General features: G+C 49.5%; 1 protein-coding gene across 2 annotated transcripts in view; it reads right to left on the bottom strand.

The window, feature by feature from the left end:
* LOC134909889 (heat shock factor protein 2-like) overlaps positions 1 to 23,896 on the bottom strand; it is a 154,568-nt gene that overhangs the window by 62,736 nt on the left and 67,936 nt on the right. For both annotated transcript variants that reach the window (XM_063917245.1, XM_063917243.1), the window contains exons 6-7: positions 19,833 to 19,894; positions 19,652 to 19,736 (exon numbers count right to left, since the gene is read on the bottom strand). In XM_063917245.1, coding sequence (XP_063773315.1) covers positions 19,652 to 19,736; positions 19,833 to 19,894 — 147 coding nt within the window. The remainder of the gene's footprint in view (positions 1 to 19,651; positions 19,737 to 19,832; positions 19,895 to 23,896) is intronic.

Raw genomic sequence — 23,896 nt, 5'->3', positions numbered from 1 at the left:
TCTCAGGTACGCCTGATGAGGAGGATATATGGGGACATGAAGATATGCATCCTTTATGTCTAGTGACACCATAAAATTCCCCCCTTCCAGGCTGGCGATAACCGCCCTGAGCGATTCCATCTTGAATTTGAACCTTTTCAAGTACAGGTTTAGGGATTTTAAATTTAGAATGGGTCTGACCGAGCCATCCGGCTTCGGGACCACAAACAGGGTTGAATAGTACCCCTTCCCCTGTTGAAGTAGGCGAACCTTGACAACCACTTGTTGAAGACACAGCTTTTGAATTGCAGCTAAAACTATCTCCCTTTCTGGGGAGGAAGCTGGTAAGGCCGATTTGAAAAACCGGCGAGGAGGCACGTCTTCGAATTCCAGCTTGTAACCCTGGGATACAATTTCCATTGCCCAGGGATCCACCTCTGATTGAACCCAGACGTGGCTGAAGAGTCGAAGACGTGCCCCCACCAGGGCGGACTCCCTCAGCGGAGCCCCAGCGTCATGCGGTGGATTTAGTAGAAGTCGGGGAGGACTTCTGCTCCTGGGAACTAGCCGTAGCCAGCAGTTTTTTCCCTCTACCCTTACCTCTGGCGAGGAAGGAAGAGCCCCGACCTCTTCTGGACTTATGCGACCGAAAGGACTGCATCTGATATTGTGGCGTTTTCTTTTGCTGTGAGGAAACATAAGGTAAAAAAGTAGATTTACCTGCAGTAGCTGTGGAAACCAGGTCCGTGAGACCTTCCCCAAATAAGTCCTCCCCTTTGAAAGGCAAAACCTCCATATGCTTCTGAGTCGGCATCACCCATCCATTGGCGGGTCCACATGGCTCGCCTAGCAGAAATCGCCATAGCGTTGGCTCTCGAACCCAGCAGGCCAATGTCTCTCTGAGCATCTCTCATATATAGGACTGCGTCTTTAATGTGACCCAAGGTCAATAAAATGGAATCCCTATCCAGGGTATCAATGTCAGCTGAAAAGGTATCCGTCCAAGCCGCCACAGCGCTACAAACCCAAGCCGACGCTATTGTCGGTCTGAGCAAGGTACCCGTATGTGTATAAATTGACTTCAAGGTAGTTTCCTGCCTGCGATCAGCAGGATCTCTGAGGGCTGCCGTATCTGGAGACGGCAGCGCCACCTTTTTGGACAAGCGCGTTAACACCTTGTCCACCCTGGGCGAGGATTCCAACCGTACCCCTGTCCTTTGCCGGGAAAGGATACGCCATAAGAATTCTCTTGGGAATCTGCAGTTTCTTGTCTGGAGTTTCCCAAGCTCATGAGATGGGGGAAAAGTTACCTCAGGCTTCTTTTCCTTAAACATGTGTACCCTCGTGTCAGGTACAGAGGGGTCATCTGTGATATGCAAAACATCTTTTATTGCAATAATCATGTAATGAATACTTTTGGCCACCCTTGGGTGTAACCTTGCATCATCGTAGTCGACACTGGAGTCAGAATCCGTGTCGGTATCAGTGTCTGCTACTTGGGACAGTGGGCGTTTCTGAGACCCAGAAGGGCCCTGTGACACAGTTAAAGCCATGGATTGACTCCCTGCTTTATCCCTGGACTCTGCTTTGTCCAATCTCTTATGTAATAAAGCCACATTTGCATTTAAAACATTCCACATACCCAACCAGTCAGGTGTCGGCGTTGCCGACGGAGACACCACAATCATATGCTCCACCTCCTCCCTAGAAGAGCCTTCCGCTTCAGACATGCCGACACACACGTACCAACATCCCCACACACTCAGGGAAATAACTATATGGAGACAGTTCCGCCCTTTGGAGAGACAGAGAGAGTATGCCAGCACACACCCAGCGCCACCAGACCCTGGAATAAAATCCCAGTTAGGACAGCACTTTTATATAAAAATATATATAATAACACTCATTGCGCCAATTACATGTGCCCCCCCCCTCTTTTTTGCCCTCTGTGACAGTGTTCAGCAGGGGAGAGTCCGGGGAGCCAGCTTCTCTGCATGTGCTGTGGAGAAAATGGCGCTGGTTAGTGCTGGAGGATCAAGCCCTGCCACCTCAGCGGCAGGCTTCGGTCCCGCTCAAATAATCAACAGACTGGCGGGTGTTAATAATATACTGCCTCCGCAGTATCTGTACATCTGCCAGTGTACCTTGAGGCTATTAATTGCTGCCCAGGGCGCCCCCCCTGCGCCCTGCACCCTTACAGTGCCCGCTGTTGTGTGTGTGTGTGTGTGTGTGTGTGTGTGTGTGTGTGTGTGTGTGTGTGTGTGTGGGAGCAATGGCGCGCAGCGTTACCTCACTGAAGAACTGAAGTTTTCTGCCGCCTTTGAAGTCTTCTTTCTTCTTCTACTCACCCGGCTTCTATCTTCCGGCTCTGTGAGGAGGACGGCGGCGCGGCTCCGGGACGAACGGCGAGGGTGAGACCTGTGTTTCCGACCCTCTGGAGCTAATGGAGTCCAGTAGCCTAAGAAGCAGAGCCTATCACTTAAGTAGGTCTGCTTTCCTCCCCTCAGTCCCACGATGCAGGGAGCCTGTTGCAAGCAGTGCTCCCTCAAAATAAAAACCTAACAAAATTCTTTCAGAGAAAAACAGGAGAGCTCCCCTGTAATGCACCCAGTCTCCTCTGGGCACAGGATCTAACTGAGGTCTGGAGGAGGGGCATAGAGGGAGGAGCCAGTGCACACCCATTCTAAAGTTCTTTATAGTGCCTATGTCTCCTGCGGAGCCCGTCTATACCCCATGGTCCTTACGGAGTCCCCAGCATCCTCTAGGACGTAAGAGAAATAATAATTTACTGCAGAAGATAGAAAATTAAGAAGATCTGTAAGACAACCTCCAGTTCTGACACCTGCCAGGCTATGCCCAGGAAAAGGAGATTTAGGGTAAGATTTACCATTGTTAAATCTCTTTCTGCAGCGGGGTACACTGGATTCCACAGGGAATATCATCAGGGGGTGTAGAGTTGGATCTTGATCTGAGGCACCAACAGGCTAAAGCTTTGACTGTTCCCAGGATGCACTGCACCGCCTCCTCTACAGCCCTGCCTCCAGGCACTGGAGATCAGTTTTGTTAACCAGTCCAATGCAGTAGCAGGTAAGAGAGACGGTAGATGTTAGTCACATAGACCCACACTCTCACGACAGGAGAAGGGACTAGCGGCTAATGCCATACAAACCCAAAAGAAGCTAAGTGTGTCAGGGTGGGGCCCTGTGGAATCCAGTGTACCTCGCAGAAAGACATTTGACAATGTTAAGTCTACCATAAATCTCCTTTTCTGCACTGGTGTTCCACAGGGAATAACATCGGGGATGTCCTAAAGCAGTTCCTCATGGGAGGGGACGCACTGTAGCGGGCACAAGAACCCGATGTCCAAAGGAAGCATCCTGGGAGGCGGAAGTATTAAAGGCATAGAACCTGATGAACATGTTCACTGAGGAGCACGTAGCCGCATTGCACAATTGTTCTGCGGACGCGCCACGGTGGGCCCCCCTAGAATGTCCAACAGACCGAGTAGAATGGGCTTTGATAGCAGCAGGAGCTGGGAGCCCAGCCTGCGCATAGGCTTGTGCAATCACCATTCTAATCCATATGGCTAAGGTTTGCTTATTCGCAGGCCAGCCACGTTTGTGAAAACCAAAAAGTACAAAAAGGGAATCTGACCTGATAGAGGCAGTCCTTTCCACATAAATACTGGAAGCCCGTACCACATCCAAAGACCTTTCTCTGGAGAACAAACCAGAAGAGATGAAGGCCAGAACCACAATCTCCTGGTTAAGCTGAAAAGATACCACCATAGGCAAATAACCTGGGTGAGTGCGAAGAACTGCCCTGTCACGGTGAAAAATCAGAAAGGGTGGACGACAGGACAAAGCGCCCAAGTCCGACACCCTCGTAGCAGAGGCAACAGCCAACAGAAACACGACCTTAAGCATAAGGCATTTAAGGTCCACAGACTCAATAGGTTCAAATGGAGATTCTTCCAGGGCATTTAAGACGAAGACAGATCCCACGGAGCCACAGGAGGGACATAAGGAAGCTGAATCCGTGTAACACCGAGTGAAAGTGTGAACGTCAGGAAGAGACGCAATTTATCTCTGAAACCACACCGACAATGCAGAGATGTGAACCTTGAGGGAGGCCAGACGAAGGCCCAAGTCTAGGCCTTGTTGTAGAAAAGCCAAAAGTCTGGAAGTTTTGAAAGTGTATGTGTCATAATTCTTAGCAGCACACCATGTGAAGAATTCCAGACCCTGTAATAAATCCGAGCCGAAGCCAGTTAACGGGCTTTCAACATAGTTTGAATGACCGCCTCAGAGAATCCTTTTGCTCTCAGGAGTGATGCTTCAAGAGCCACGCCGTCAAAGCCAGTCTGGCCAGGTCCGTGTAGACACAAGGGCCCTGAACGAGGTGGTCTGGGCGTTGAGGAAGTAGAAGAGGACGCTCTATCGAGAGACCCTGCAGGTCTGAGAACCAATGCCGTCTGGGCCACGCTGGAGTGGCTAGAAGTAGTATTCCTCTTTCTTGCTTGAACTTCCGCAGAACCCTGGGCAGGAGTGACACTGGAGGGAACACGTATGGTAACCGAAAGTTCCATGGAATTGCCAGTGTGTCCACAAACGCTGCTGAGGATCCCTTGTCCTTGCTCCGAAGACTGGAACCTTCTGATTGTGTCGAGACGCCATCAGGTCTACATCTGGTAGGCCCCACTTGTCCACTAGGAGTTGAAAGACTTCGGGATGAAGACTCCACTCTCCGGCGTGCACATCCTGACGACTGAGGAAGTCCGCTTCCTAGTTGAAGACTCCCTGAATGAACACTGCCGATATGGCTGGCAGGTGGCGTTCCGCCCATTGTAGGATTGTAGGCTTCAAGTGCCACCTTGATGGTGTTTTCTGATTGTACTTGAACAGGCCTGTTTCTGTACCAGAGGCAGGGTCAGTGTCAACGCATCGAACACTGCCCGCAACTCCAGAATGTTTATCGGGAGGAGAGATTTCTCCCTGGTCCACCGACCCTGGAGAGTGTGTTGCTCCAACACCGCGACCCAACCTCGCAGACTGGCATTCGTTGTCAGGAGGACCCAGTTGGAGATCCAGAAGGGACGGCCCCTGCTCAACTGTTGTTCCTATAGCCACCAGCTCAGTGACAGACGAACCTCTGGAGTCAAGGAGATCATTTGAGACCTGATCCGATGAGGCAGGCCATCCCATTTGGAAAGAATTAACCTCTACAGAGAACGGGAATGAAATTGAGAGTACACCATGAGGCATAGTACTTACATCGCTGAGTGTATGGACACTCTTAGGCGAGAGAGGAAGCATCTGATCTTGTCCTGAAGTTTCAGGACCTTTTCCGGATATAGAAACAGTCTTTGGCTGTGTGTGTCCAGCAGTGCCCCTAGGTGCACCATGCACCGAGCAGGGACCAGTGAGGACTTCTTCAAATTTTATGAAGCCACCCGTGGGCTTGTAGGAATTGGACCGCCATCTCCAGTTGACTGAGGAGGACATCTTGGGAGTTTGCCAGAATCAGCAAGTCGTCTAGATACGGCAGGATCCTGATTCCCTGACAACGGAGAAGGGCCGTCATCCCAGCCATGACCTCTGTGAAAATCCGGGGTGCAATGGCCAGTCCAAATGGCAGTGCCTGGAATTGAAAATGAAGGTTGCCAATAGCAAACCGCAGATATTGCTGATGCGAAATTGCAATAGGTATGTGCAGGTAAGCACCCGGTATGTCCAGGAATACCATATAGTCATCTGGTTCCATGGCCAGCACAATAGAGCGTAGGGTTTCTATACAGAATTTGGACACTCTCACAAACCTGTTCAATGATTTGAGATTAGGCCGGAAAGACGCATTTGGTTTCGGAACTAGAAACAAGGTCGAATAGTATCCCCTGCCTCTCTGGGACAGAGGTACCGGCACTACCACTCCTGTATCCAGGAGGGATTGTACAACCAGGTGTAGAGCTTGCGCTTTTAACGGATCTGTGGGGATAACCATTGAACAGAACTGGCGAGGGGGACGTCTCTTGAAAGATTGCGTACCCGTGAGAGACAACTTCCCGTGCCCAGGCGTCTGAATTGGTCTTTAACCAGGTCTGGGCGAACTGCAGAAGTCAGCCTCACACCCTGGGGTCCCCAAGGGGGAGGCCCACCCCATCATGCGGCAGGCTCGTCTTGTTTGGAAACGGGCAGCCCAGGACTGTTTAGATTTAGGCTTAGTGGTTTTGGAAGTACGAGCCTGTCTCGGGTACGCCTGACCTTTTGCTTTACTTGGAAAGCCGAAAGGAACGAAAAGTTGTACTCTTAGCAGAAGGATTAGTACTTGGGAGAAAATAAGATTTTACTCACCGGTAAATCTATTTCTCGTAGTCCGTAGTGGATGCTGGGTACTCCGTAAGGACCATGGGGAATAGACGGGCTCCGCAGGAGACTGGGCACTCTAAAGAAAAGATTAGGTACTACATTTGGTATGCATTGGCTCCTCCCTCTATGCCCCTCCTCCAGACCTCAGTTGGGGAAACTGTGCCCGGAAGAGCTGACATTACAAGGAAAGGATTTGGAATCCAGGGTAAGACTCATACCAGCCACACCAATCACACCGTACAACTTGTGATAATTATACCCAGTTAACAGTATGAACAACAACTGAGCCTCATTAAACGGATGGCTCAGAACAAAAAACCCTATAGTTAAGCAATAACTATATACAAGTATTGCAGAATTCCGCACTTGGGACGGGCTCCAAGCATCCACTACGGACTACGAGAAATAGATTTACCGGTGAGTAAAATCTTATTTTCTCTGACGTCCTAGTGGATGCTGGGTACTCCGTAAGGACCATGGGGATTATACCAAAGCTCCCAAACGGGCGGGAGAGTGCGGATGACTCTGCAGCACCGAATGAGCAAACTCAAGGTCCTCCTCAGCCAGGGTATCAAACTTGTAGAACTTTGCAAACGTGTTTGATCCCGACCAGGTAGCAGCTCGGCAAAGTTGTAAAGCCGAGACCCCTCGGGCAGCCGCCCAAGAAGAGCCCACCTTCCTTGTGGAATGGGCTTTGACCGATTTAGGATGCGGCAGTCCAGCCGCAGAATGTGCAAGTTGAATCGTGCAACAGATCCAGCGAGCAATAGTCTGCTTAGAAGCAGGAGCACCCAGCTTGTTGGGTGCATGCAGGATAAACAGCGAGTCAGTTTTTCTGACTCTAGCCGTCCTGGAAACATAGATTTTCAGGGCCCGGACTACGTCCAGCAACTTGGAAGCCTCCAAGTCCCGAGTAGCCGCAGGCACCACAATAGGTTGGTTCAAATGAAACGCTGATACCACCTTAGGGAGAAATTGGGGACGAGTCCTCAATTCTGCCCTGTCCATATGGAAGATCAGATAGGGGCGTTTGCATGACAAAGCCGCCAATTCTGACACACGCCTAGCCGAAGCCAAGGCCAAAAGCATGACCACTTTCCACGTGAGATATTTCAACTCCACGGTCTGAAGTGGCTCAAACCAATGTGTTTTTAGGAAATCCAACACAACGTTGAGATCCCAAGGTGCCACTGGGGGCACAAAAGGGGGCTGAATATGCAGCACTCCCTTAACAAACGTCTGAACTTCAGGCAGTGTAGCCAGTTCTTTTTGAAAGAACATAGACAGGGCCGAAATCTGGACTTTAATGGATCCCAATTTTAGGCCCATTGTCACTCCTGACTGTAGGAAGTGCAGAAATCGACCCAGCTGAAATTCTTCTGTTGGGGCCTTCATAGCCTCACACCAAGCAACATATTTTCGCCATATGCGGTGATAATGTTTTGCTGTCACATCCTTCCTAGCTTTTATCAGCTTAGGAATGACTTCAACCGGAATGCCCTTTTCCATCAGGATCCGGCGTTCAACCGCCATGCCGTCAAATGCAGCCGCGGTAAGTCTTGGAACAGACAGGGCCCCTGCTGTAGCAGGTCCTGTCTGAGAGGCAGAGGCCAAGGGTCCTCTGAGATCATTTCTTGTAGTTCCGGGTACCAAGTCCTTCTTGGCCAATCCGGAACGAAGAGTAAAGTTCTTACTCCTCTCTTTCTTATTATCCTCAGTACCTTTGGTATGAGAGGAAGAGGAGGGAACACATAAACCGACTGGTACACCCACGGTGTCACTAGAGCGTCCACAGCTATCGCCTGAGGGTCCCTTGACCTGGCGCAATATCTTTTTAGCTTTTTGTTGAGGCGGGACGCCATCATGTCCACCTGTGGCCTTTCCCAACGATTTACAATCAGCTGGAAGACTTCTGGATGAAGTCCCCACTCTCCCGGGTGGAGGTCGTGCCTGCTGAGGAAGTCCGCTTCCCAGTTGTCCACTCCCGGAATGAACACTGCTGACAGTGCTATCACGTGATTTTCCGCCCATCGGAGAATCCTTGTGGCTTCTGCCATCGCCATCCTGCTTCTTGTGCCGCCCTGTCGGTTTAAATGGGCGACCGCCGTGATGTTGTCTGACTGAATCAGCACCGGCTGGTTTTGAAGCAGGGGTTTTGCCTGACTTAGGGCATTGTAAATGGCCCTTAGTTCCAGAATGTTTGTGTGTAGGGAAGCTTCCTGACTCGACCATTGTCCTTGGAAGTTTCTGCCCTGAGTGACTGCCCCCCAACCTCGGAGGCTTGCATCCGTGGTCACCAGGACCCAGTCCTGTATGCCGAATCTGCGGCCCTAGAGTAGATGAGCACTCTGCAGCCACCACAGCAGAGACACTCTGGCCCTCGGGGACAGGGTGATCAGCCGATGCATCTGAAGATGCGATCCGGACCACTTGTCTAACAGATCCCACTGAAAGATCCGTGCATGGAACCTGCCGAATGGAATTGCCTCGTAAGAAGCTACCATCTTTCCCAGGACTCGCGTGCAGTGATGCACAGACACCTGTTTTGGTTTTAGGAGGTCTCTGACCAGAGATGACAACTCCTTGGCCTTCTCCTCTGGGAGAAACACCTTCTTCTGTTCTGTGTCCAGAATCATACCCAGGAACAGCAGACGCGTCGTAGGAACCAGCTGCGACTTCGGGATATTCAGAATCCAGCCGTGCTGTTGTAGTACTTCCTGAGATAGTGCTACTCCGACCAACAACTGCTCCCTGGACCTCGCCTTTATAAGGAGATCGTCCAAGTACGGGATAATTATAACTCACTTCTTTCGAAGGAGTATCATCATTTCGGCCATTACTTTGGTAAATACCCTCGGTGCCGTGGACAGACCAAACGGCAACGTCTGGAATTGGTAATGGCAGTCCTGTACCACAAAACGGAGGTACACCTGGTGAGGTGGGTAAATGGGGACATGTAGGTAAGCATCCTTGATGTCCAGTGATACCATGTAATCCCCCTCTTCCAGGCTTGCAATAACCACCCTGAGCGATTCCATTTTGAACTTGAACTTCCTTATATAAGTGTTCAAGGATTTCAAATTTAGAATGGGTCTCACCGAACCGTCTGGTTTCGGTACCACAAACATTGTGGAATAGTAACCCCGTCCCTGTTGAAGGAGGGGAACTTTTATTATCACCTGCTGGAGGTACAGCTTGTGAATTGCCGCCTGTACTACCTCCCTGTCCTGGGGAGTAGCTGGCACGGCTGATTTGAGGTAACGGCGAGGGGGAGACGTCTCGAACTCCAGCTTGTATCCCTGAGATACCACTTGTAGAACCCAGAGATCCACCTGTGAGCAAACCCACTGGTCGCTGAAGTTCCGGAGACGGGCCCCCACCGCACCTGGCTCCACATGTGGAGCCCCAGCGTCATGCGGTGGACTTAGTGGAAGCAGGGGAGGATTTTTGTTCTTGGGAACTGGCTGTATGGTGCAGCTTTTTCCCTCTACCCATGCCTCTGGGCAGAAAGGACGCGCCTCTAACCCGCTTGCATTTCTGAGGCCGAAAGGACTGTACTTGATAATACGGTGCTTTCTTAGGCTGTGAGGGAACCTGAGGTAAAAAAGTCGACTTCCCAGCTGTTGCTGTGGATACGAGGTCCGAAAGACCGTCCCCAAACAATTCCTCACCCTTATAAGGCAAAATTTCCATGTGCCTTTTAGAATCAGCATCACCCGTCCACTGCAGAGTCCATAATACTCTCCTGGCAGAAATGGACATCGCATTAATTTTAGATGCCAGCCGGCAAATGTCCCTCTGTGCATCTCTCATATATAAGACTACGTCTTTAATATGCTCTATGGTTAGCAATATAGTGTCCCTGTCAAGGGAATCAATGTTATCAGACAGGGAATCAGACCACACTGCTGCAGCACTGCACATCCATGCTGAAGCAATAGCAGGTCCCAGTATAGTACCTGAGTGTGTATACACAGACTTCAGGATAGCCTCCTGCTTTCTATCTGCAGGCTCCTTTAAGGCGGCCGTATCCTGAGACGGCAGTGCCACCTTTTTTGATAAGCGTGTGAGCGCCTTGTCCACCTTAGGGGATGTCTCCCAGCGTAACCTATCCGTTGGCGGGAAAGGGTACGCCATTAGTAACCGCTTAGAAATTACTAATTTCTTATCTGGTGAACCCCACGCTTCTTCACACAATTCGTTTAACTCATCAGATGGGGGAAAAGTCACTGGCTGCTTTTTCTCCCCAAACATAATACCCTTTTTTGTGGTAACCGGGTTAATGTCAGAAATGTGCAACACATTTTTCATTGCCGTAATCATGCATCGGATGGCCCTAGTGGATTGTATATTTGTCTCATCCTCGTCGACACTGGAGTCAGACTCCGTGTCGACATCTGTGTCTGCCATCTGAGGTAGCGGGCGTTTTTGAGCCCCTGACAGCCTCTGAGATGCCTGGGCAGGCGCGGGCTGAGATGCCGGCTGTCCCAAAGCTGCGTCATCGAACCTTTTATGTAAGGAGTTGACACTGTCGGTTAATACCTTCCACATATCCATCCACTCAGGTGTCGGCCCCGCAGGGGGCGACATCACACTTATCGGCACCTGCTCCGCCTCCACGTAAGCGTCCTTATCAAACATGTCGACACAGCCGTACAGACACACCGCACACACACACAGGGAATGCTCTGACTGAGGACAGGACCCCACAAAGTCCTTTGGGGAGACAGAGAGAGTATGCCAGCACACACCACAGCGCTATATAAACAGGGATTTACACTAACAAAAGTGAATTTTCCCTATAGATGCTTAATATACTCAGTTTGCGCCTAAATTTAGTGCCCCCCCTCTCTTTTTTACCCTTTGAGCCTGGAAACTGCAGGGGAGAGCCTGGGGAGCTGTCTTCCAGCGGAGCTGTGAAGAGAAAATGGCGCCGGTGTGCTGAGGGAGATAGCCCCGCCCCCTTCTCGGCGGACTTCTCCCGCTTTTTTATATACTTTTATGGCGGGGGATTATGCACATATACAGTTTATTAGACTGTATTATGTGCTTTTTGCCATGTAAGGTACTCTAATTGCTGCCCAGGGCGCCCCCCCCCCCCCCCCAGCGCCCATCAGTGACCGGAGTGTGTGGTGTGCATAGGGAGCAATAGCGCACAGCTGCAGTGCTGTGCGCTACCTCAATGAAGACCGAAGTCTTCAGCCGCCGATTTCCTCCGGTTTCTTCCGTCTTCTGACTCTGCAAGGGGGACGGCGGCGCGGCTCCGGGAACGGACGATCGAGGTCGGGCCCTGTGTTCGATCCCTCTGGAGCTAATGGTGTCCAGTAGCCTAGAAGCACAAGCTAGCTGCAAGCAGGTAGGTTTGCTTCTCTCCCCTAAATCCCACGTAGCAGTGAGTCTGTTGCCAGCAGATCTCACTGAAAATAAAAAACCTAACAAATACTTTTCTTTCTAGGAAGCTCAGGAGAGCCCCTAGTGTGCAACCAGCTCTGGCCGGGCACAGATTCTAACTAAGGTCTGGAGGAGGGGCATAGAGGGAGGAGCCAGTGCACACCAGATGTAGTACCTAATCTTTTCTTTAGAGTGCCCAGTCTCCTGCGGAGCCCTTCTATTCCCCATGGTCCTTACGGAGTACCCAGCATCCACTAGGACGTCAGAGAAACGCAGTATTGGCTGTCGCCAAGTCAGTCACAATCTTGTTCAGATCCTCCCCAAATAGTATGTCTTCCTTGAAAGGAAGCACCTCCAAGTTCTTTTTGGAGTCTAAGTCCACCTTCCAGGACCTCAACCACAGAATCCGACGAGTCAGGATAGACGTAGTAAAAGCCTTGGCCGCCATGACCCCTGCATCAGAGGCTGCATCCTGAATATAGTGAGAGGCTGTGGTAATATACGACAGATATTGTCTGGCAGTGTCAGGAAAATCCTGAGGTAGCTCATCCTCAATTGGCTGAACCCATGCATCCAATTCCTTTTGCCACCCAAGAGGCCACCATAGTGGGTCTATGTGCAGCACCGGTAAGAGTGTAAATAGACTTCAGGCATCCCTACACACGCTTATCTGTCGGTTCCTTCAGTGAGGTGGCAGTGGTGACAGGCAGAGTAGATGGCACCACCGGCGGTGGAGTTTCTCACTTGTTACTCAACTCCGCAGGAATAGGATAATGGGCTTGCATCTTTTTAGACAGGGAAAATTTCTTTCCTGAAGATGAACAGGATTCCTGACGTATATCAATTAAAAGGTCAGAATGTGGTAGAACTACTTTAGCAACCTTCTGGCGCTTAAACTTATTCGGTTTCTTAGACGTAACAGGAGGCTCAATGTCATCATCAATCTAGAAAATCAGCTTGATAGCCTCCACAAGGTCAGGATCATCAACCTGGGTTCTAGATTCCGCATCAGATGCAACTGTATCACGGTCTGACAGATCAGTATATTCCCCATCCTCATCGGAAGAATTATCCAAAATATTAGTGGATTGTGAGGAGGAAATGGACCTTTTAGATGACCCCTTGGCCCCAGAGGGGTGTGGGGTGGACTTTTGGCTAACCAAAGTCTGATTTAATTGCTGTAACTGGGTAGATAGATGTGTGGCTGTAATGGCACTGGAGGCCCCACAGGCGTAAGACGCGTTACAAGCGTAGTCAGCATATTTGAAAAAGCTGCCCAAGGTGGATCCTGACTGGCCGCAGGCGGACTGGGAGATGTACGACACCCAGCGCCTGAACCAGCAGCTAACACTTTCCCCACTGGTGAATCCGTAACGACAGCACTGCATGATGCAGGAGCGTCCGCGGATATCCCGCTCTGTGTAGCAGACATTGTATGGGATGTAGCCTTAGGGCATAACAGTACAATTTAGCCAGACAAACACAAAAACCAGCAAACAATCCACTGTGTTTTGTCACAGTAAACACAGAGCACAGACAGAGGATTTAAGCGGTGTGGAGTGACTGAAAAACACAGTAAGAAATACAAAGAGCATACCCTGTGTAGCGCTATATATTATATGAGACCCTGACGCATTTAGTTTCCCAGGGTAGAGAATATAGTGATAGCAAAACGTGTGATTCACAAGAAAGGAATTCACACAGCTATAGGCACACTCAGTCACAGGTACAATGCAGAAATTATTACATATAAACAGTACAACTGCACTGGACTAGTATTACATATAAGTATGTATGTATACAGATCTAACAATGCACAGTAAACACTGGATGTATATCACAGAATACTTGTACTAAATAATCAGATAGCAGTACACCTGTTCTTAACTAACACTGTCTAAAATGACATGTAGAATACTTAAGTGTCAGCCCAGCTATATAATGGTGCCAAAATCTCTTCAGGGATTGAGGGAGAAAGAGATGCAACTTCAGGGTGGGAACACCAGCAGAAGATGGCGCCCGGAGCTGGGGGAGGGGCTACAGGTCAGTGCCTTATCCCCTCTGCTGGACTTCACCACCGGGTGCTGTGGAGCCTTTTACAAACGGATTTTAAGAAATCCGACCTGTGCTCCTTGCCCTGGTGGATATAGTGGGGTCCCTGTGCAACAGTGTCCACACAAGCGGCGCGAACCATTTCCTGGGACCACGACGGATCGCGATTTACCGGTGGGTCCCACCTGGGAGACCCTCTTACCGCCTCCCTTTAGTGCAGCCACGCGATCCTGGAGAATGACAGCAGTGGTGTGCCTGAGAAAATAGGATTTTAATACCTACCGGTAAATCCTTTTCTCCTAGTCCGTAGTGGATGCTGGGGACTCCATAAGGACCATGGGGTATAGACGGGATCCGCAGGAGACATGGGCACACTAAAAGACTTTGCCTGGGTGTGAACTGGCTCCTCCCTCTATGCCCCTCCTCCAGACCTCAGTTATAGGAACTGTGCCCAGGGGAGACGGACATTTCAAGGAAAGGATTTTTGTAAACTAAGGGCGAGATACATACCAGCTCACACCACAAACACACCGTACAACTGGATTAGCAGGAATACCAGATAACAGTATGAACTAACAGCAGCAACAAGCTGAACATAACTGATACACAACCTTTGTGCAACCGAAAACAACAAGTATCAATACAACTGCAAGAAACAGTCCACACTGGGATGGGAGCCCAGCATCCTCTACGGACTAGGAGAAAAGGATTTACCGGTAGGTATTAAAATCCTATTTTCTCTTACGTCCTAGAGGATGCTGGGGACTCCAAAAGGACCATGGGGTCTATATCAAAGCTCCAGACCGGACGGGAGAGTGCGGACGACTCTGCAGCACCGATTGAGCAAACATGAGGTCCTCATCAGCCAGGGTATCAAACTTGTAGAACTTCGCAAAAGTGTTTGAACCTGACCACGTAGCTGCTCGGCAAAGTTGTAGTGCCGAGACCCCACGGGCAGCCGCCCAAGATGAGCCCACCTTCCTGGTAGAACGGGCCTTCACTGACTTCGGCAACGGCAATCCAGCCATAGAATGAGCGTGCTGAATCGTATTACAAATCCAGCGTGCAATAGTCTGCTTGGAAGCAGGATTTCCAATCTTGTTGGACGCATACAGGACAAACAGAGCCTCCGTTTTCCTAACAAGAGCCGTTACGGCGACAAATTTTCAAAGCTCTCACGACATCAAGAGATCTTGGCACCGTCACGGCATCCGTAGCCACAGGCACCACAATAGGTTGATTAATGTGAAACGAAGACACCACCTTCGGCAGAAATTGTTGACGAGTCCTTAATTCCGCTCTATCCACATGAAAAATCAAATATGGGCTCTTGTGAGACAAAGCCACCAATTCTGACACTCGTCTGGCAGACGCCAGAGCCAAAAGCATGACCACTTTCCAAGTGAGAAACTTTAACTCAACCTTTCGCAAAGGTTCAAACCAGTGAGACACAAGAAACTGTAACACCACTTCAAGATCCCACGGTGCCACAAACGGAGGATGGATATGCAACACTCCCTTCACGAAAGTCTGAACCTCAGCAAGGGCAGCCAATTCTTTTTGAAAGAAAATAGATAAAGCCGAAATCTGCACTTTGATGGAACCCAGTTTCAGGCATGCATCCACGCCTGCCTGCAAAAAATGGAGGAAACGACCCAAATGAAACTCCTCCGCAGGAGCCGCTTTGGTTTCACACCACGACACACATTCTCTCCAAATACGGTGATAATGTTTTGCCGTGACCTCCTTCCTAGCCTTAAGGAGAGTGGGGATGACCTCCCCGGGAATACCTTTCCGAGCTAGGATTTGGCGTTCAACCTCCACGCCGTCAAACACAGCCACAGTAAGTCCGGAAACACACAGGGCCCCTGCAGTAACAGGTCCTCTCGTAGAGGAAGCGGCCAAGGATCTTCTACTAGTAACTCCTGAAGATCCGGATACCAGGCCCTCCGTGGCCAATCTGGAACGACTAGTATTGCCTGAACCCCTGTTCGTCTTATAATCTATAACACTCTTGGAATGAGAGGAAGAGGAGGGAACACATACACCGACTGAAACACCCACGGAGTTACCAGGGCGTCCACTGCACTGGCTTGGGGGTCCCTCGACCTGGAACAATACTTCAGAAGCTTCTGGTTGAGGCGAGACGCCATCATGTCTATTTGAGGAATTCCCCAATTCCTTGTCACTTCTGCAAAGACCTCTTGATGAAGAGCCCACTCTCCTGGATGGAGATCGTGTCTGCTGAGGAAGTCTGCTTCCCAGTTGTCCGCGCCCGGAAGGAAGACTGCTGACAGAGCGCTCACGTGCTGTTCCGCCCAGCGGAGAACTCGTGGCCTCCGCCATTGCCGCCCTGCTCTTCGTTCCACCTTGGCGGTTTACGTACACCACCGCTGTTATGTTGTCCGACTGGATCAGGACAGGGAGAAGACAAGAAGGTTCTTCGCCTGCAGGAGGCCGTTGTAAATGGCTCTTAACTCGAGAACTTTTATGTGGAGACAAGATTCCTGGCTTGACCATTTTCCCTGGAAACATCTTTCTTGTGTGACTGCACCCAAGCCTCGGAGACTTGCATCTGTGGTCAACAGGACCCAGTCCTGGATTCCGTATCGGCGTCCCTCTAGAAGGTGAGAACCATGCAGCCACCACAGGAGAGAAATCCTGGTCCTGGAAGATAGACTTATTTTCCGGTGCATGTGCAGGTGAGACCCGGACCATTTGTTTAGCAGATCCTACTGAAACACCCAGGCAACCATCTTCCCTAGCACTCGAGTGCATTGATGAATCGACACTCATGCAGGTCTCAGAAGCTCTTTGACCATGGTCTGGATTTCCAGAGCTTTGTCCGCCAGAAGAAACACTCTCTGTAGTTCCGTGTCTAGAATCATGCCCAAGAAGGGCAGTCGAGTTGTCTGGATCAACTGAGACTCTGGCAAAATTAGAAACCAACCGTGATGTCGCAGAACCGACAGGGAAAGTTCCACATTTCTTAGCAACTTTTCCTTTGATCTCACCTTTATTAGGAGATCGTCCAAGTACGGGATAATTGTGACCCCCTGCTTGCGAAGGAGTACCATCATTTCCGCCATTACCTTGGTGAAAACCCTCGGGGCCGCGGAAAGCCCAAACGGCAACGTCTGAAATTGGTAATGACAATCCTGCACCGCAAATCTTAGGAAGGCCTGATGGGGAGGATATATCGGGACGTGTAAGTAGGCATCCTTTACGTCGACTGACGCCATAAAATCTCCCCTTCTAGGCTGGAGATCACAGCTCGAAGAGATTCCATCTTGAACTTGAAAGTTTTCAAGTATGGATTGAGGGATTTTAGGTTCAGAATCGGTCTGAACGAGCCGTCCGGAAGAGAAACTGGCAAGGCCGACTTGAAAAAGCAGGGGGGGTATCTCCTGAAACTCCAGTTTGTACCCTTGGGACACTATGTCTAAGACCCAAGGATCCAGGGCCGATTGAAACCAGACTGAATCGGAGACTGCCCCCCACCGGCACGGACTCCCGCAGGGGAGCCCCAGCATCATGCGGTGGACTTGGTAGAGGCGGGGGAGGACTTTTGGTCCTGGGTGCCAGACACGGCAGGTGACCTCTTTCCCCTTCCTCTACCCTTTGAAGCGAGGAAGGACGAGTCCTTTCCTATTTTGTATTTATTAGGCCGAAAGGACTGCATCTGATAATGGGGCACCTTTTTCTGTTGTGTGGGAACATAAGGAAAAAAAGATGACTTACCCGCATTAGCGGTAGACACCAAATCAGCAAGGCCATCACCAAACAAGACACTACCTTTAAAAGGAAGAGCTTCCATAGCTTTCTTGGAGTCGGCATCAGCATTCCATTGATGAATCCACAGCGCCCTCCTGGCCGAGACCGCCATGGCATTGGCTCTTGATCCCAAGAGGCCAATATCCCTCGCCGCATCCTTTAGGTAATCTGCAGCGTCCTTCATATAACCAAGAGTCAAAAGAATGTTATCCTTATCAAGGGTATCCATATCAGAAGCTAAATTATTAGCCCACTTAGCAATAGCACTACTCACCCACGCCGACGCCACAGCAGGTCTGAGTAATGCACCCGTAGTAACGAAAATGGCCTTCAATGTCGTCTCCTGCTTGCGATCCGCCAGATCCTTTAGGGCTGCCGTGTCAGGGGACGGAAGCGCCACCTTTTTGGATAGATGCGATAAAGCTTTGTCTACCGTGGTGATTGACTCCCACCTTTCCCTGTCCCCAGAGGGGAACGGATATGCCACTGGAATTCTTTTGGGAACATGTATCTTTTTGTCAGGATTTTCCCAAGCCTTTTCAAAAAGTGCGTTCAGTTCATGAGAGGGAGGAAACGTTACCTCAGGTTTCTTTCCTTTAAACATACAGACCCTAGTATCAGGAACAGCAGGGTCCTCAGTGATATGCAATACGTCTTTTATCGCCACTATCATGTACTGAATACTCTTAGCCAGTTTTGGATGTAATCTGGCATCACTATAGTCGACACTGGAATCAGAGTCCGTGTCGCTATCTGGGTAAATGTATGTTTCTGTGACCCCGAAGGGGTCTGGGCCTGTGACAAAGCATATTCCATGGATTTCCTCCATGTCTGGTTCTTAGACTCAGATTTATCAAATCTCTTAGTCAACCAAGTCACATTTGCGTTTAAAATACTCAACATATTCACCCAATCATCCGTCGGCGGTGCCGACACAGTCACTAAGTATTTTCTGTCCCCACTCCAGCCTCCTCCTGGGGAGAGCATTCAGCCTCAGACATGTCGACACACACAACCATACTGGGGCTATAGGATACAGACCCACAATAAAGCCTGCAAGAGAGACACAGAGAGAGTTCTGCCAGCTCACACCCAGCGCCAATCCCGGTACTGGAGCAAGTAACAAGACTGCCCAGACCTGTGAGCGCTTTTAATATATATAATTTAGCACCAAATTACTTGTGCCCCCCCGTTTTGCACCCTGTTACTTGTACAGCAGTGTGGAGATCAGGGCCAGTATCTCTGCAGCTTCTGTGAAGAGAAAATGGCGCTGGTCAGAGCTGTGTGGGCTAAGCCCTGCCCACTACATGGCGCGCTTCAGTCCCGCTTAAAATTATCTTTATACTGGCGGGGGTCCCTTAACTGGTGCCTAGGCACTGTTAGGTCTTATGCCAGTGGCGTTTTTGGTGTACATGCTGCCCTGGGCGCCCCCCCCCCTGCGCCCTGCACCGCTGAGTTGTGTGTGGCAGCATGGCGCGCAGAGCGGTACTTCAAACGCCGTCTTCTGCAGTCACTGAAGTCTTCTGATCTTCTCATACTCACCCGGCTTCTGTCTTCTGGCTTTGTGAGGGGGGGTGACGGCGCGGCTCTGGGAACAAGCAGCTAGGCGTACCAAGTGATCGAACCCTCTGGAGCTAATGGTGTCCAGTAACCTAAGAAGCAGAGCCTTTGAACTCAGAAGAAGTAGGTCTGCTTCTCTCCCCTCACTCCCACGATGCAGGGAGCCTGTTGCCAGCAGGTCTTCCTGAAAATAATAAACCTAATAAAAGTCTTTTTCTGGGAAACTCTGGAGAGCTCCTCAGTGTGCATCCAGTCTCACTGGGCACAGAATCTAACTGGAGTCTGGAGGAGGGGCATAGAGGGAGGAGCCAGTTCACACCCACTCAAAGTCTTATAGTGTGCCCATGTCTCCTGCAGATCCAGTCTATACCCCATGGATCTTGAAACATCCCCAGCATCCTCTAGGACGTATGAAAAAACAGCATTAACAGATCAAATAAGACTACACAGATATACATACCACATAATTATACAAAAACAGTTTGCATGGAGCTTAACTTCACTTATAAAGAGGCACTGCAGAGACTTACGTGACGGCTGTCTTCAACGGTTTCCTTAACCATGGTCTGTAAAATGGTGGCTTTGGCAGAACTTTTTGTGTTCAGAAGTAATGGCCTTCAGTTGATGAAAAAAGAAAAATGGGGAATAAGTTAGACACAGTTTGATTATATCACATGGACTCAGTATAAATTATAAAAACAAGGTGCTTACTGTTTCCTCTTCAAACTCACTAATCTGTTATTCTGCACCAAGGTCACAATGAACTGCACAATCTGCAAATTTTAAAAAATATTTTACATCTGAACATTATTTAATGTAATTCATGTATTTTGTCATTCTCAAAAGGGCACGAATGTGATAAATGCCCCCTGTAATTTTAAAGGACTCACATACACACGCACATAAAAACAAAACAAATTCAGTAAGTATTTAGTGACAAGCCAGTGCCTCTAGTTTGTCCAACTATCCCTCACACAATATACCACGGTAGCCTGCTCCCTTCAATCTGAACATAGATAAGCTTGTTCCCATCAGAATGTTTTAACATTAGTGTACTTTGAAAAAGCAGTCTATAAAAGGACTTTACATTTTACCAATGAATGGTGAAAAAGAATAGATTTAGGAAAGGGCAAAATGTAGTAGTTAAATTTTTAACCATTTGTCTGAAGTGGTAGCATGAAATGAGACCACGCTAAGTATGGTGAAAATGTCAGAGGAGCCTGCTGGTGGCAGCTAGGGGCTAATCTTGCAATAGCTGCTGAGCTCTGCCAATCCGGCTGACCCCTCAGTTGCCGCAACAATCTCCCTTCAACTTCCTAAAAAGATTGCTCACCCGTGGCTCATCCAACAGCTAAAGGCACTGCTGGGCGGGCTGCTGTGATCGGCGAGCAGCGAGTCATAGCCGATCCACACACAGACACATTATACTGTATGGGAGGCAGTCAATTGACCGCGGACAGGATACAGAAACCGGAATCCCGACACCAGATGAAATACCGGCGGTCGGGGCTGGTTTTCCTACTTGGGTGGTGGTCCACGCCACCACCCAAGGGGGAATAGATCATGAAAGCAGCAACTCCGCAAGGGGACACGCTACACTCGTTGCCAGGATCCCGGCGTTTATCTCCTGACCGCCGGGTTATCATACTGTATGTGTGTGTAATATTTTATACACACACCGATAACTTGACCAGCCATAATATTAAAAACACTGTAAAACTAAGAACAAGATTAAGAAGACTCTGGTTTGGACGCACACCTTACTGTAATGGTCAAAATAATGGATAAGTGTTAGAATTAAAACTTAACTTTTTATAGTTCTTCAGATAAAATAAAATAAGGATAATATCCAGTAACTAAGAGGCGCCAAGAAAGATATAAATTTTAATATAAATATAAAATATGTTCTGATCCTATCACCTATTAGGTGATTTCAGATAGGAGAGTAGATATGACAGAATGCTACCTCCGTCTGCCTTGGATCAGTACAAAATGGATTTGTATTAATAATGCCCAAAAGGGTCAATTAGTGTGAGGGAAGACCCACTCACTGGACTGCAATGTGGCTAAAGATAATTATACAGAATTGAGTATAGGTTTTACATCACAGGGTTCGCAATATTTAAAGTCCCTTTCTATATGAGGCATATATGGAATAAAGTTGCTTTTAGGTTCTGAAAGAAGAGTGGTAATCCTGCTGTTGGTGTATACGTCAGAATAACCTACCTACTACACTGGGTATTCCCTGGAGGTCTCCCTTCCAAGTACTGACCCAGCCCGCCACCGTTTTGCTTCCAAGATTAGACTATGTTGGGCATGCGCGTTGAGGTACGGTAGTAGGACAATATGGCTGATATTTCTGACACACCATTGAGAGTGCACCACAATATAATAAAAATTGGTCCATTGTCGGATGGAAATTCCAACTCAGGCCAAAAAAAAAAAAAAAAAGACCAAGAAACGGTGGAAGAGGAGGGGCGTGGCTTGGACAGGCATGGAGTAGCAGTGGGAAGATCTAGCTCTCCATAGAAATCCTGTTTAAACACCCGTTTTCCCCTAACCCGTGGCTCCTGTGACCTGCCAGCTGGCATAAGAAGGTGTACTGCCCCTGTACATACCCGCACTGGTCCGGTGTGCAGCGCGGCTCCCTGTATCCGACACCTCCGGCGTGACGCCCCGGCTCCCTGCCTCTCTATCCGGGAAGACACGTGACGGCGCTTGTAGCGGCGGACTTGCCGTGATCCTCCGGCCGGGGGACCGAGACTGGGAGGGCTCTGACTAACGGGCATATCGCGGCAGCACTTGCCTGGAACCCCGCGGAGGTGCTGGGGACGGGTGAGTGCGGGCAGGAAAGCCCGCGAAAAACCGCCATCTTGCAGCCTCGCACATTTCTCCCTGCACCTGACATCCTCTCCGTCCTGCGGTGCTGTACGGCTGAGTGAGCTGCGGCTGGGGCTGCCCCTCCCTCTCCTTCCTGGGCTTAATAGACAATTACAGAGGGGTTCCCTGTACGCGGTTCCCCACATATATTAAGAAATATATATATAGCTGCAGAGAGGGGAGGGGTGAAGAATGAGAAAGGGAGAATACACCCTGTGAACGATTCCTGCATCTCTGCAATAGCCACACATGTGCCCGTAAATCAGCTTCCGTGCAGAAATACTCCCTGTACACAGAATATTCTGCAGGGTGCCTATAAGCCTGCTCTGCTCTGCTATATTATTGTTTATCATATCTGCCTGACCCAGGTGGCCCCCTGTGCTGATCCCATACTGATTGGAGACTTTTTTGCTGTAATATCCTCGGGGCCCTGACTACGCGCCCAGTGCTGCAATGGTTAAAGGAGGCCAGAATGCGGCTAACGCCGCGGCGAAACTGGAGAAATATGCTAGGTCGCAGCAGCCGTCTCATTCGGCAAAGCAGGGTGACACTGACCCATCCTCGCCTGCGACAGAGGTTGCTACCTCTGATCCCGCTGAGCAAATTCACTCTACCCAGCAAATACTACAGGCCATTTCAGCGTCTGAACAGAGGGTCACAGACAAGATTGGGCAGGTACAGGCGGACGTCTCTCTGCTTAGACAAGATCTACAGAAAATCCGGGAAAGAGTGGGTGAAACTGAACATCGGATATCGACTCTGGAAGATAATACGTCACCCCTACAGACGAAAGTGGCCGACTTGTCTACCCAGATGGTGTCTATGCAGGCTAAAATTTCCGATATAGAGGGGAGACTTCGGCGCAACAACATTCGTTTTGTTGGACTCCCTGAAAGAGCGGAGGGCACCACCCCGGAATTATTTCTGGAAACCTGGCTTATTAGTTTATTGGGCAGAGAAGCATTTACCTCTCAATTTGCAGTGGAAAGAGCACACAGACTCCCGCCTAGAATGCCGCCACCCGGGGCTCCGTCTAGAACATTTATTGCCCGTTTCCTACATTTTAAGGACCGCGACGCTATACTCCGTCTGGCCCGGACACAGGGCCCTTTCCAACTGGATGGACATAATATATCTGTTTTCCCTGATTTTGCCCTGGAGGTGCAAAAGAGTAGATCACAGTTTCTGCATATTAAACGTCAACTCCGTGACCGTAATATACAATACTCTATGCTGTTTCCGGCCAGGCTGCGAGTGGTGTTCGATAACACCACTCACTTTTTTTCAACTCCTCAAGATGCTGCTGCATGGCTGGAACGACAGCCTCACCCTCCTCGATGACGTGTTACTGCACAATTGTTGGTTTATTGCTCTCTTAATGTTAAGCCTCACTGTCTCATATTCTTATTATGCTAGTCACACTGTGGGTGCATATGCAATGCTTTGATGGGGCAATGTCGGGCAGCCTAATATCGATGTTGGTATTACTGTTGAGGTACGCTGCTAGATATGTTTTTTCAGGGTTAGGGCACTACTTCTATAGGTATACTATGGAGAGCCTGTGCCGAAGATAGTGTAGGGGCTTTTCTTTGGATTCTTGGTTAGGCCCCTATCCCTTAGTTTAGTTAATTTGGTGGGAGTTATGGGATCCAGGTATACCTTAAGTTCCCAAGGTGATACAGGGTGGGAGTGGGGGGGGTTAGTTTGTTTTTTTTCATGCCATCAATTTTTGCTTATGTGTGTGCTCTGTTGTGTAGCGATGTTTGCGAACGATATTGCTTTGATTTCCTCGGCTTCCAGGGACATGGGGGGACTGGGTGTCCCTATTCACAGCCTACACTGCTCTGCGACCCGGAACGGCCGGGCTCTGATAATTGTCTCTCTTATATATCCTG

Source organism: Pseudophryne corroboree, chromosome 4 (genome assembly GCF_028390025.1).
Source record: "Pseudophryne corroboree isolate aPseCor3 chromosome 4, aPseCor3.hap2, whole genome shotgun sequence".
Classification (NCBI taxonomy): domain Eukaryota; kingdom Metazoa; phylum Chordata; class Amphibia; order Anura; family Myobatrachidae; genus Pseudophryne; species Pseudophryne corroboree.
Note: the sequence above shows the minus strand (reverse complement) of the source record. Positions and strands in the feature narration are given on the sequence as shown.